General features: G+C 44.7%; 1 protein-coding gene across 1 annotated transcript in view; it reads left to right on the top strand.

The window, feature by feature from the left end:
• Positions 1–3,008: 3,008 nt before the first annotated feature.
• LOC123933470 (cytochrome P450 3A12-like) overlaps positions 3,009–13,609 on the top strand; it is a 59,863-nt gene continuing 49,262 nt past the window's right edge. Inside the window, exons 1-2 of the mRNA XM_045992661.1 lie at positions 3,009–3,132; positions 13,166–13,351. Coding sequence (XP_045848617.1) covers positions 13,281–13,351 — 71 coding nt within the window. The 5' untranslated portion in view covers positions 3,009–3,132; positions 13,166–13,280. The remainder of the gene's footprint in view (positions 3,133–13,165; positions 13,352–13,609) is intronic.

Genomic DNA, 13,609 nt, shown 5'->3' with positions numbered 1-13,609 from the left:
CAAGCCCAGATTGGAGGCACTTGCCCAACCTCAGCCCCACCTCACAGCAAACCAAGACTAATGAGTTCCAACCCATCCCAGGAACGTGAACTTCTAACAGTCCATCTGAAATCTCCTGATGGCCACTAGTGAGTCATCTTCAGGATAGAAACCCTGGAAGTCCATCCCCCGGAAGGAAGGTGTCTTGACCAGAAACAATCCTTTTTTTTTTTTTCTTTTTTTTTTTAAGATTTTATTTATTTATTTGACAGAGAGATCACAAGTAGGCAGAGAGAGAGAGAGAGAGGAAAGCAGGCTCCCTGCTGAGCAGAGAGCCCGATGCGGGACTCGATCCCAGGACCCTGAGATCATGACCTGAGCCGAAGGCAATGGCTTAACCCACTGAGCCACCCAGGCGCCCCAGAAACAATCCTTTCTTTTCCCTCTGTGCACTTCTTGCCCCACCGTCCTTCCTATAAAACCCTGCATTTTGTACACCTCTTGGAAGCTTCTGTCTACTTGCTAGTTGGGATGGTGTTGATTCATGAACCACTTAATAAACTCATTTGGGTCTTCAACTTGACTTTCTAGAATTCTATTTTTTTTAGTAAAAGCCAGAGACAAACTAAGGAAGGGTTCCAGACTGAAACAAAGTTACTAAAGAGGGGTGACATGCAAAATGAGTGTCCGAGTGGGGTCCTTCTGCTGTAAAGGACATTCTGGGGATGATAGGGAAACCAGCCCTGATGATTACATGGCAGTAATGTGTCAGTGGAGATGGAGAATGTCTTTGTAGGAATTACAGGGGATTATGAAATATCAGGTTAGCAATTTACTCTGAGATGGATCAGGAACATAGTTCTTGGAAGAGACTCTTCTGGAAGCTTGTGACTATTTCTGGGAGAAGTGGGTCACAAAAAAGCACCTTGGGCCTACACAGCTCTCCCTATCCTTTGTCTTAGTCTAACTTGCATAATTTAATACAATGATGCAGCACCACACAGTGACTGAGAAATGGGGAGCTCTGAAGCTGGAGATCCTGGGGTTTGAATGCCAGCTCAGTCCAGGGCTGAGTCTAGACCAGTCAGTGACTTTGGATAAATGAGGAAAAAGTGCTCCCTTTGCATAACTGGGCCCACAGGACTTGGGCCACCCTCCACTACAGACATGCGACGTTGAACAAATTACCTAATACCTTACTCCTCAGGACTTGGTTCCTCCGACAGTTAAAATATGGGGATAATGCCACTGCCTATCTGACCTGATGACAGAACCAGCTAATGTGTGTGAGGTGTTTGGGACACCAAACAAGGAACATGCAGCAAGCTCATAATCAAGTCAGCTATTACTTTCGTAGCATTGTTATCCTCAGTCCTCAGGAGGCCAAGTTGGTTTGGACATCTGAGCTCCAGCCGAGGCAAGTCCAGCTTCAATCTGCCATTTGAGAAAGTAATTGCAGACATCTTCCATGGAGGTTTAACTATGAAGGTACTGATGTCTCAGCTGATTTCTTCAGGAATTTCGAAAGAACGATATAAAATCCCTCTTCTCGAAGTGCCTTTGTCAAGAGAGAATAATGTGAAGCTCACTGGGTTGGAGGGGTACCCCCATGCCCCACCACACAGACCCAACAGGAAGAGATGGACTTGACCTCACAGGGACTTGGACCTTGCCCTACCTTACTATCCCGGCTGGAGGAAGAAGGGCTCTCCTTGTCACCACAACTCACCACCCCTTCTGCCTCACAAGAGCTCGGGCAATGAGAAGCCTCTACACTTCTAAATCCTGGATTACTCCAAGGGACTCCAGTTTGTAATAGCCTTCCCTGCTTCCCCTTTTCTCCTGATGGAAGCAAAACTGTAGAGGCCACTTTTAGGCAAACAGGTTTGCGGGATGGAATGTTGAAAGGGCCCACCGTGTTCCCCTGGCTGAATACAGACAGGCCCATCGGGGACCCACCTCAAAATATCCACATGCCCTAACTCACCGATGGCCCACTTACCAAAAAAGGAAAAATGCCATTTGTGGCCATACTTCCTCACCGCCCCCCTTTAAAAACGACCTCCAGGGAGCGCCTGGGTGGCTCAGTGGGTTAAGCCTCTGCCTTCAGCTCAAGTCATGATCTCAGGGTCCTCGGATCGAGCCCCGCATGGGGCTTTCTGCTCAGCAGGGAGCCTACTTCCTCCAGTCTCTCTACCTGCCTCTCTGCCTACTTGTGATCTCTCTCTCTGCCAAATATATAAATGAAATCTTTAAAAAAAAGAAAAAAAAAAAAACAAAAAAACAACCTCCAGGCACTGCCTCCTTGCAAACGGTCTCTGCTTTGCTATCCCGCCCTCCGCTCTCTTGCAGTGTATCCAATAAAGTACTTGTTTATTGATTCCTTCCTTCTGCCTCAGAATTCTCTCGCAGCCTCTGCGCAGGCTTCCACCAGATCGTCGACCCACATTCGGGGGCCCCCCTGATCGGGACAGACACTGCATTCAGACACCACATTTAGTGGCCCATGGCGGGGGGAACCCCCCACACAAGATCCCTTTATCGGTCCCGTGACTCCCCCCGGATTCTCCAGGAATTTATGGGGACTTTCCCTCGGTGGACTCACTCCAGTACTCCTCAGGGAACTGACCACCTCCGCTGAGGTGACTCCTTGCTGAGGGTCCCCAGCCCCAAAAGGGGAAACAGCTCAAACGCCCCTGCCCCGAAGGGTGAGGGATTTCCCCGTCTGCCCTTCGGGGAGGTCCTCCCCCCGCCCCGCCCGATCCCCCCCTCTTTGCGGCCCTTCCACAGTCTAACCCTAGTACTTCTCAGACAACTGAAGGTCTCCTCCGGCTGGGGCTGCTCTCCCACGCGGTCTGAGGGCCACCAGCTCAGACTGCCGGCACTTGGGAGGGCGAAGGACCCCTTCCCGGGGCTTCCGCACCCCGCCCTGGGAGGTGTGTTTCCAGCTTCCTGCGCAATTGGCTGGCCCGGGGCGGATCCGCACAGGGGAGGTTCGGGGCGTGGCTTGGTGGGGGGCGGGGCAGGGGTGTGTCCCGACGCTGGCGTCTCGCCGCCGCCCAGCTTCTTCAGCCTCGGCTCCTTTTCCTCTCTCCCTGCGAGTCCGGCCGCGGTGTGGATCTTCGGGCAACGCCATTCCCGCTCCTGTGAGCGGTGAGTCCTCCCGTTCCTTTTCCCCAGCCGGTCTGGCCAAACTGGTGTGCGGCTCTCCCTGTTGCCAGGGGACGTCCCCACAGGAAGTGCCAGGCCGGTTGCTGTGACCCGCGCCGTGGTGGGACGCCCCTGGAACAGTCTGCCGCCTCCTGTGGGTCCTCCGCTTCAGGTCAGCGGGTCGCCCTGAGTGAAATCCGGACCCCCCAGCCGGAGCTCCAGTCCCTTTGGCCGGATGCCCCTTGGGATAGTAGCGGGTCTTTCTCACTGTGGGATTCCCCTTGGGCTCTATTTATTAAAAAGCTGGAAGAAATTTGGGACGTCCGGGTGACTCAGTCCTTTGAGCATGCAACTTTTGGTTTTTGTCCGGGTCAAGATCTCAGGGTGTGAGATGGAGCCTTAGCTCCGTCTCCAACCTCACCAAGAAGATGACTTAAGATTCTGCCTCCCGGGCGCCTGGGTGGCTCAGTGGGTTAAAGCCTCTGCCTTCAGCTCAGGTCATGATCTCAGGGTCCTGGGACCGAGCCCCGCATCGGGCTCTCTGCTCAGCGGGGAGGATACTACCTGCGTTCTCCAGTAGGATTTTTATGGTTTCAGGTCTCACATTTAGGTCTTTAATCCGTTTTGAATTTGTTTTTGTATATGGTATAAGAAAGTGGTCCAGTTTCATTCTTTTGCACGTTGCTGTTCCATTTAACCAGCAGCATTTGTGGGAGAGACTATCTTTTTCCCATTCAATATTCTTTCCTACTTTGTTGAAGGTTCATGGACCATATAGTTAATGAGTTCCTTTCTGGGTTTTGTAATCTCTTCCATTCATCTATGTGTCTGTTTTGTGCCTGTACCACACTGTTTTGATAACGGCAGCTTTCTAACATGTTTTGATATCTGGAATTGTGATGCCTCCAGCTTCGCTTTTCTTTTTCAAGGTTGCTTTGGCTGTTCAGGTTCTTTGGGATTTTAGGATTATCTATTCCACCTCTGTGAAAAATGCTGTTGGTGTTTTGATAGGGTTTGCATTAAATGTATAGGTTGCTTTGGGCAGTAGAGACATTTTTAACAATATTCGTTCTTCCAATCCATGAGCATGGAAGGTCTTTCATTTCTTTGTGTCTTCTTCAATTTCTTTCATCACTGTTACAATTTTCAGAGTACAGGTCTTTCACCTCTTTGATTAGATGTGTTCTTAGAAATCTTATAATTAAAAAATAATAATAATAAAAAATTTAAAAAATCTTATAATTTGGGGTGTGATTATAACTTTTATTTATTTAATTTTTTAAAATTAATTAATTTATTTTTTTCAGCATAACAATATTCAGTGTTTTTGCACAACACCCAGTGCTCGATGCAATACGTGCCCTCCCTATTACCCACCACCTGGTTCGCCCAACCTCCCACCCCCACCCCTTCAAAACCCTCAGGTTGTTTTTCAGAGTCCATAGTCTCTTATGGTTCGCCTCCCCTTCCAATTTCCCTCAACTTCCTTCTCCTCTCCATCTCCCCTTGTCCTCCATGTCATTTGTTATGCTCCACAAATAAGTGAGACCATATGATACTTGACTCTCTCTGCTTGACTTATTTCACTCAGCATCATCACTTCCAGTCCCGTCCATGTTGCTACAAAAGTTGGGTATTCATCCTTTCTTTTCTTTCTTTCTTTTTTTTTTTTTAATAAACATAGAATGTCTTTTTTTTTCCCCCTTTTTATTTATTTTTTCAGCGTAACAGTATTCATTCTTTTTGCACAACACCCAGTGCTCCATGCAAAACGTGCCCTCCCCATCACCCACCACCTGTTCCCCCAACCTCCCACCCCTGACCCTTCAAAACCCTCAGGTTGTTTTTCAGAGTACATAGTCTCTTATGGTTCGCCTCCCCTCCCCAATGTCCATAGCCCGCTCCCCCTCTCCCAATCCCACCTCCCCCCAGCAACCCCCACTTTGTTTTGTGAGATTAAGAGTCATTTATGGTTTGTCTCCCTCCCAATCCCATCTTGTTTCATTTATTCTTCTCCTATCCCCCTACCCCCCCATGTTGCTTCTCCATGTCCTCATATCAGGGAGATCATATGATAGTTGTCTTTCTCCGATTGACTTATTTCACTAAGCATGATACGCTCTAGTTCCATCCATGTCGTCGCAAATGGCAAGATTTCATTTCTTTTGATGGCTGCATAGTATTCCATTGTGTATATATACCACATCTTCTTGATCCATTCATCTGTTGATGGACATCTAGGTTCTTTCCATAGTCTGGCTATTGTAGACATTGCTGCTATAAACATTCGGGTACACGTGCCCCTTCGGATCACTATGTTTGTATCTTTAGGGTAAATACCCAGTAGTGCAATTGCTGGGTCATAGGGTAGTTCTATTTTCAACATTTTGAGGAACCTCCATGCTGTTTTCCAGAGTGGTTGGACCAGCTTGCATTCCCACCAACAGTGGAGGAGGGTTCCCCTTTCTCCACATCCTCTCCAGCATCTGTCATTTCCTGACTTGTTAATTTTAGCCATTCTGACTGGTGTGAGGTGATATCTCATTGTGGTTTTGATTTGTATTTCCCTGATGCCGAGTGACGTGGAGCACTTTTTCATGTGTCTGTTGGCCATCTGGATGTCTTCTTTGCAGAAATGTCTGTTCATGTCCTCTGCCCATTTCTTGATTGGATTGTTTGTTCTTTGGGTGTTGAGTTTGCTAAGTTCCTTATAGATTTTGGATACTAGCCCTTTATCTGATATGTCGTTTGCAAATATCTTCTCCCATTCTGTCAGCTGTCTTTTGGTTTTGTTAACTGTTTCCTTTGCTGTGCAAAAGCTTTTGATCTTGATGAAATCCCAATAGTTCATTTTCGCCCTTGCTTCCCTTGCCTTTGCCGTTGTTCCTAGGAAGATGTTGCTGCGGCTGAGGTCGAAGAGGTTGCTGCCTGCGTTCTCCTCAAGGATTTTGATGGATTCCTTTCTCACATTGAGGTCCTTCATCCATTTGGAGTCTATTTTCGTGTGTGGTGTAAGGAAGTGGTCCAATTTCATTTTTCTGCATGTGGCTGCATAGAATGTCTTTTTATCCCTAGGGGTACAGGTCTGTGAATCACCAGGTTTACATGGGGTGTGATTATAAATGGGATTGATTTCTTAATTTCTCTCTCTGCTGCTTCATTATTGGTGTGTAGAACTGCACCAGATTTCTGGATGTTGATTTTGTGTCCTATGACTTTGCTGAAATTCATTGATCAGTTCTAGCGGTTCTTTGGTGGAGTCTTTTGGATTTTCTGTGTAGAGTTTCATATCTTCTGAAATAGAGTTTGATTTCTTCCTTGCTGAGTTGGATGCCTTTTATTTCTTCGTGTTGTCTGATTTCTGTGGCTAGGATTTCCAGTACTATGTTAAATAACATTGGTGAGAGTGGACATCCCTGTCTTATTCCTGACCGCAGAGGTAAAGTGCTCAGTCTTTCCCCATGGAGGATATTAGTTGTGGGTTTTTCATGTATGGCCTTTATTATGTTGAGATATGTTCCCTCTAAACCTACTTTGTTGAGGGTGTTTATCACAAATGGATGTTATACTTTTTTTAAAAGATTTTATTTATTTATTTATTTGTCAGAAAGAGAGAGAGAGAGCGCACAGCACGGGGAGCAGCAGGCAGAGGGGAAGCAGGCTCCTTGCAGAGCAAGGAGCCCAATGTGGAACTCAATCCCAGGACCCTGGGATCATGACCTGAGCCAAAGGCAGATGCTTAAGTGATTGAGCCACGCAGGTGTCACTGATGTTATACTTTTCAAATGCTTGCTTACATCTATAGAAATGATGATATTGTTCTTATCCATTCTTTTATTGATGTGATGTAGTACATTGATTGATTTGTGATTATTAAACCTTCTTGCAACCCAGGAATAAATCCCACTTGATCATGGTGAGTGATTTTTTTTAATGTGTGGCTGGATTTGGTTTGCTAGTAGTTTAGTGAGAATTTTTGCACCCACATTCATTAGAGATACTGGCTTGTAGTGCTCTTTTTTAGTAGAGTCTTTATCTGGTGCTAGTATCAGGGAATGCTGACCTCATAGAATGAGTTTGGAAGTTTTTTTTCTTTTTCTATTCTTTGGAATAGTTTGAGAAGAATAGGCATTAATTTGTCTTTAAATGTTTGGTAGAATTTGCCTGTGAAGCCATCTGGCCCTGGATTTTTGTTTGTTGGGAGTTTTTTGATTACTTATTCAATTTCTTTGCTGGTTGTGGGTCTGTTCAAGTTTTCTATTTATTCCTCTTTCAGTTTTCATAGTTTAGATGCTGCTAGGAATGTATCCATTTCTTCCAGGTTATCCAATTTGTTGGCATGTAGGTTTTCATAATATTCTCCTGTTTAAAATTTAAATTCAGGGGCGCCTGGGTGGCACAGTCATTAAGTGTCTGCCTTTGGCTCAGGTCATGATCCCAGGGTCCTTGGATTGAGCCCTGCATTGGGCTCCCTACCCAGTAGGAAGCCTGCTTCTCCCTCTCCCACTTCCCCAGCTTGTGTTCCCTCTCTCTCTGTCAAATAAATAAATAAAATCTTTTAAAAATATTAAATTCAATTAATTAACATATAGCATATTGTTAGTTTCAGAGGTAGAGTTTAGTGATTCATCAGTTGCATGTAACACCCAATGCTCATTACATCAAATGCCCTCCTTAATGCCCATCACCTGCCTATGCCATTCACCCACCCACCTCCCCTCCAGAAACCCTCATTTGTTTCCTATAGTTAAGAGTCTCTTACGGTTTATCTCCCTCTCTGATTTTGTCTTACTTTATTTTTCCCTCCCTTCCCCTATGATCCTCTGTTTTGTTTCTTAAATTCCACATATGAATTAAATCATAGAATTGTCTTTCTCTGGTTGACTTACTCCGCTTAGCATAATACCCTCTAGTTCCATCTCTGTCATTGCAAATGGTGAGATTTCATTTTCTGATAGCTGAGTAATATCCCATTGTATATATATACCACATCTTCTTTATCCATTCATCTGTTGATGGACATCAGGAACAAGATGGAGGTTCCTCAAAAAGTAGAGCTACCCTATAACTCAGCAATGGCACTACAAGGTATTTACCCAAAGAATACAAACATAGTGATCCAAAGAGACACCTGTGCCCCAAAGTTTATAGCAGCAATGTCCACAATAGCCAAATATGGAAAGAGCCCAGATGTTCATAATATTCTCTTATAATTGCTTGTGTTGCTGTGCTACTGGTTGTTATTTCCTCTCTCTCATTTGTGATTTTATTTATTTGGGTCTTTTTTCTTTTTGATGTATCTGTCTGTCTAGAGGTTTATCAATATTACTAATTTTTTCAAAGAACCAGCTCCTGGTTTCACTGATCTGTACTATTGGCTTTTATAATTTCTATATCATTTATTCCTGCTCTAATCTTTATTGTTTCCTTCCTTTTGCTGGCTTTAAGCTTCATTTGTTGTTCTTTTTCTACCTCCTTTCAGTATGAGTTTAGGTTGTTTATTTGAGATTTTTCTTGATTCTTGACCTAGGTCTATATGTCTATATACTTCCCTCTTAGGACTGCTATTGCTGCATCTCCAATTACTGAGATTTTTGGCAATTTTGTGGTCAAGTGGAACTTCTCACTCTTCTCTTGTCCCAGCCCTATCTTGAAGTCCCAACTGAATTCTATAGAGTCACTGTGTTGATAAGGAGAGAATGAACCATCCTTACTCCTGTATTTTATTTTTTTTAGGGTATAACATTTCTTGGCCTACAAGGCACTTTACTTAGTAAATTGTTCAGAGATAAATTCTGCACACTAGGAGAAGTTGAACAAGAGTTGTAGCAACCTAATGGGGCCTTGGGTCCTACAGGGGTAGGGAAAAGTGAGGTGTGGTTGTCCTACTGCCCACCCTGTGTTTACACAGCTGGACAAACACTGCAGGCTCCAGTTAGAATCCAGGAAATGAAGTCTCTAAACATTTACAAGCTCAAGGACTCCTCACAGACCAGGAGGTAAAAAGAGCCAGTTAAATACACTCAAAAAGAAGGAAAAAGTAAACAATCCATACCCAGCAAACTCCCAGTCTTTTAATTATGTTTCTTTCTTTTTCAAATTCTTATTTAAATTCTAGTTAGTTAACATACACTATAATATTAGTTTCAGGAGGAGAATTTAGTGATTCATCACTTACATATAACCCCCAGTGCTCATCACAAGTACCCTCACTTAATACCCATCACCCATTTATTTAACCCATCCCTGCCCACCTCCCCTCCAGCAACTGTCAATTTGTTCTCTATAGTGAAGAGTCTAGTTTGTGGTTTGCCTCTGTCTTTCCCCCCATGTTCATCTATTTTGTTTCTTAAATTCCACATATGAGTGAAATCATAATGGTATTTGTCTTTCTCTCACTGACTTATTTCAGTTAGCATAAGTTCTTTATAGATTTTGGATACTAACCCCTTTATCAGATATGTGATTTGCACATATCTTCTCTCATTCTGAAGGAGAAGGGTACCTTCATCAAAATGGATGAAAGACCTAAATATGAGACAGGAAATCATCAAAACCCTAGATGAGAACACAGGCAGCAACCTCTTTGATATAGGTCATAGCAACTTCTTACTAGACATGTCTCTGGAGGCAAGGGAGACAAAAACAAAAATGAGCTATTGGGATTTCATCAAGATGAAAGCCTTCTGCACCTCAAAGCAAACAGTCAAAAGAACTAAAAGAAGACCTTCAGAATTATGTTTCTTTCTTTTTTTTTTTTTTAAGATCTTATTTATTTATTTGACAAAGAGAGAGATCACAAGGAGGCAGAGAGGCAGGCAGAGAGAGAGGGGGAAGCAGGCTCCCTACTGAGCAAAGAGCCTGATGTGGGGCTGGATCCCAGGACCCTGAGATCATGACCTGAGTCGAAGGCAGAGGCCTAACCCACTGAGCCACCTAGGCGCCCCAGAATTATGTCTCAGTTAATCTTGAACTCATGTCTCCACCTCCTGCTGAAGAAAATACATTGCATAATTTGGGGTTACTCTTTAACTCTTATCCTCTCTTAGATACAAATTGAACTGTTTACATATTGAGTGAACATTTCTAAAGGGCCTGCCAAGGGTCAGATATCTGGGTGAGCAAAGTCACCAGATATACCAATACCATTATTTTATAGCAGGTATTTTGATTTATAGCTCAATATTTCAGTGGTTGTTTAGTGTCTCTCCCCTTTAGAGTGTTGGATTCACAAAGGAAGGATTTTTACTATTTTATATTTAATGCTTGGTGCACGGACTGAAAACAGCAGGTGTAGAACCCAACCAACATCTAATGACAATGGGAGGAGCTCCCACCTCCTCCAATGCCAAGAATGTCCATGGACCATTCACTTCCTTCCCCACTCCCACACCAACCATAGGGCCCACCCACCAAAACATAGATACCACCTAGAAATTGGCAACATCAACTGTGGTCTTACTGAGAAGAATGGGGACCTGAGACAGGAAAAACAGACACCTAACTTTTCTTTCATTTTTGCACACTCAAGATCGTGACCTGTGAAATTTGGATGTAATGCACAAATCATTCCAGAGAAATACTGATTCTGTTACTGTGAGCAGTTCTCTTGGCCAGTGGAAATCAGGCACAACTTCTGAAAGAGGCGTCCCATTCCTGATGGAAAGGGATGGGAATATTAGCCAGAGCTCCTGTATCATCGGTTTCTCCCAACTTGTCCACCTACACTGATACCCGAGCCTAAGGCTTCCCTGAATGGTATTTGAGATTCTGTTTTGGCCAGTATCTAGGGAGACTGAGAAAACAGATAAATCCTTCGCTGTTGAGAAGGATGGACGAGTAGGTACTTTCACTTGGCTCTACAATAATTATCTGTCGGTTTCTCTATCTTCAACCTGAATGATGTCTGTATCTTAGATAAGTTTTTACCCCATGAATTTAGAGCAGAGTTTGGAGACTTCATGATGAGCGTAGTACAGAAAGGAGTGGATGAGAGCCACGGGGTGTGGGGGGTGTTCTGACACACATGTCTTCCTTCACACCTTCTGTACAACTCTGAGGATTCGAGTCTCTTCATGTCAGGTGTTCCCTTCTGGGGAAGGATGGGGCACAAAGCTCACACTTCTATAGTGTCCTTTTGTAGACAGGTCATCTGCATTGATTCAGTGCTGGCTGCATTTTGGTCCTCAGGAGCAACTAGCCTGTCTCTAGATTGCAACCAGCTGGCGCAGGCCCTGAGGGGACTAGAGCTACAGATGATCCTATTAGGCTCACTTATGAAATCATCATAGATAGCTTTGCCTTTTGGAGAAGGATGAAAACATATGAGTTGCCACAGAGACTTAGTTTCCAGTAAAATAAGAAAAGCTTTGTGTTTAGGTGACAGAATGGTCAAGAACTATCATGAGACTGCCTGGGTGGCTCATGGGTTGAGCAACTGACTTTTTGGTCTTGGCTCAGGTCTAGCCACACATTGGGCTCTGAAGTCAGCGGGGAGTCTGCTTCAAGAATCTGTCCCTCTGACTCTCCCCCAACTCATGCTCACTCTCTCTAAAAAAAAAAAAAGAAAAAGAAAAAGAAAAAAAATTATCAGATGACACACATCCTTCCTTGTTTGCACATATTCTCTGTAGCTCTCTTCTGGGGAACATAGGGAGGGAGATTCTACGCGACAATTACCCTTAGTATCATCTTGATTAACACATGTCTTCCCTGCTAAGACGAGGTGGACCTTTGATGTGGAAGACCCATGATAAGGCTGTTGTGCAGGTTGCCATGTAGATAGGAACAGACTTTTAACCAGTTTGCTGTGTAACCAGGGTCTCACTATTTCCCATAGCGACTCTTCTCAGGGAAGGGCAAACATTGAATGTCGGTACTGCAGAATCCAGAAGACTTTTCAATCTCACTTCCTGTTTGCTTATTTACAACATGTTCTTGTTGTGATCAATGGTGGTTGGAAAGCCCGATGCAGTCACTGAGTCTCAGTATACACTTCTGTAAACAGGGATAATAGCACAACCCTATTGAATGGTGCCCTGGGAAATATTTCAGAATTCCTTGGACTCTCTCTTCTCCTTTACCTGGGGTTCATCTTCCAGCTTCTTAATGTCTTTCCACTGGTGGTCTGCAAGCATAGAGCTACTTCTCTCTTAATACCTCCATTGTCCCAGAGATTCCAGAGGTATGCTGCATTAAACCACACATTCTCAGGCCATGCAGACACAGATCATGGGTCAGAGTGATGATAATGAACAAGCGTAATTTCCAGATCCTCTGTCCCTGGATCTTTCTCAGCAGGTATGTGGCATGGTCCAAAAAGTTTCATGGAAAGGACACACAAGAAGCCCAACAATTTCACTTCAAAAACTCAAATCCAGTAACCTTTCTGGGTGCCCACTGAGTATACAGAGCATTGCTAGGGACTAGGGACATAATGTTGACAATACTCAGACTCACCCTTGAGAAGCTCTCTATCTAAGGCTAATAGGTGTGGAGACCAATAATGGGGTTAGAAGGTGGAGAAGACAATAACAGAACTGGGGCTGGGGTAGGGCAGGGCGGGGGTGGAGGGAGGAGAGGCAGAAATTTCCCAGAGGAGGAAGTGGTTGGTTTATGTGTTAAAGGAGGCATGTGAGGAAAGACCCTAACACAGGGGATCCTGCCAGAGATGGGTTTGAAGGATAAGTAGTTCCTTGTAAGGGCCACGGTGGCATTTCTAGGCAGAGGAACCTTCATGGGTAAAGATGTGCAGACCAAGCTTGTTTGAATGATTTCATGTATTTAAAGGTAGAGGCAGCCATGTGACAAGGGCAAGTTAGAGATTTAAGGACAGTGACTACCTCAGTTTCTGTAACCTTTAAAATTACCAATAATACTGACTGAGTTGTTTACTGATTTTGGACAGAATATGAACTCAAAGGTCAATCTGGGAGTGTCCACAGTGCTTTGCCAACACTCATGGCTGGTGGGGCTGGGTGGGGGGGAGCGGGCTAGTGACTGCAGTCCAGCCCCACCCCCTTTTCATTATATATAGTCCAGCCTCACTGAATCACCGCCGGTGGGAAGGGAAGCTCCACACACACAAGCCAGCAAGGACTAGCACACACTGCTGAACGGAAGCAGAGAGAATTCACAGAGGAAAAGTGGCCATGGACCTGATCCCAAGCTTTTCCATGGAAACCTGGCTTCTCCTGGCTACCAGCCTGGTCCCCCTCTATCTGTGAGTAACTGTCCAGGCTCATCGCCTCCAGAACCTTTGAGTTGGGTTGCTAATCACCATCCACCCCCTTTTCCTTGTCTGTTTGGAGGATCAAGAGTTAACAGAAGGGGAGTTGCATAAGTGTTGGGTGCTTCAGAAATGCTAGGAACACATAGGGGTTATTATTGACCTCCCCCAAACCGGCTGGAGGAGTAGCTCCGTCCTCCAATCGCTTTTCTGTAGCTAGCAGGATTGAGTGACCTTATTTGCTCCTGGGGC

The sequence above is a fragment of the Meles meles genome, chromosome 21, assembly GCF_922984935.1.
Source record: "Meles meles chromosome 21, mMelMel3.1 paternal haplotype, whole genome shotgun sequence".
NCBI classification, from domain to species: domain Eukaryota; kingdom Metazoa; phylum Chordata; class Mammalia; order Carnivora; family Mustelidae; genus Meles; species Meles meles.
Note: the sequence above shows the minus strand (reverse complement) of the source record. Positions and strands in the feature narration are given on the sequence as shown.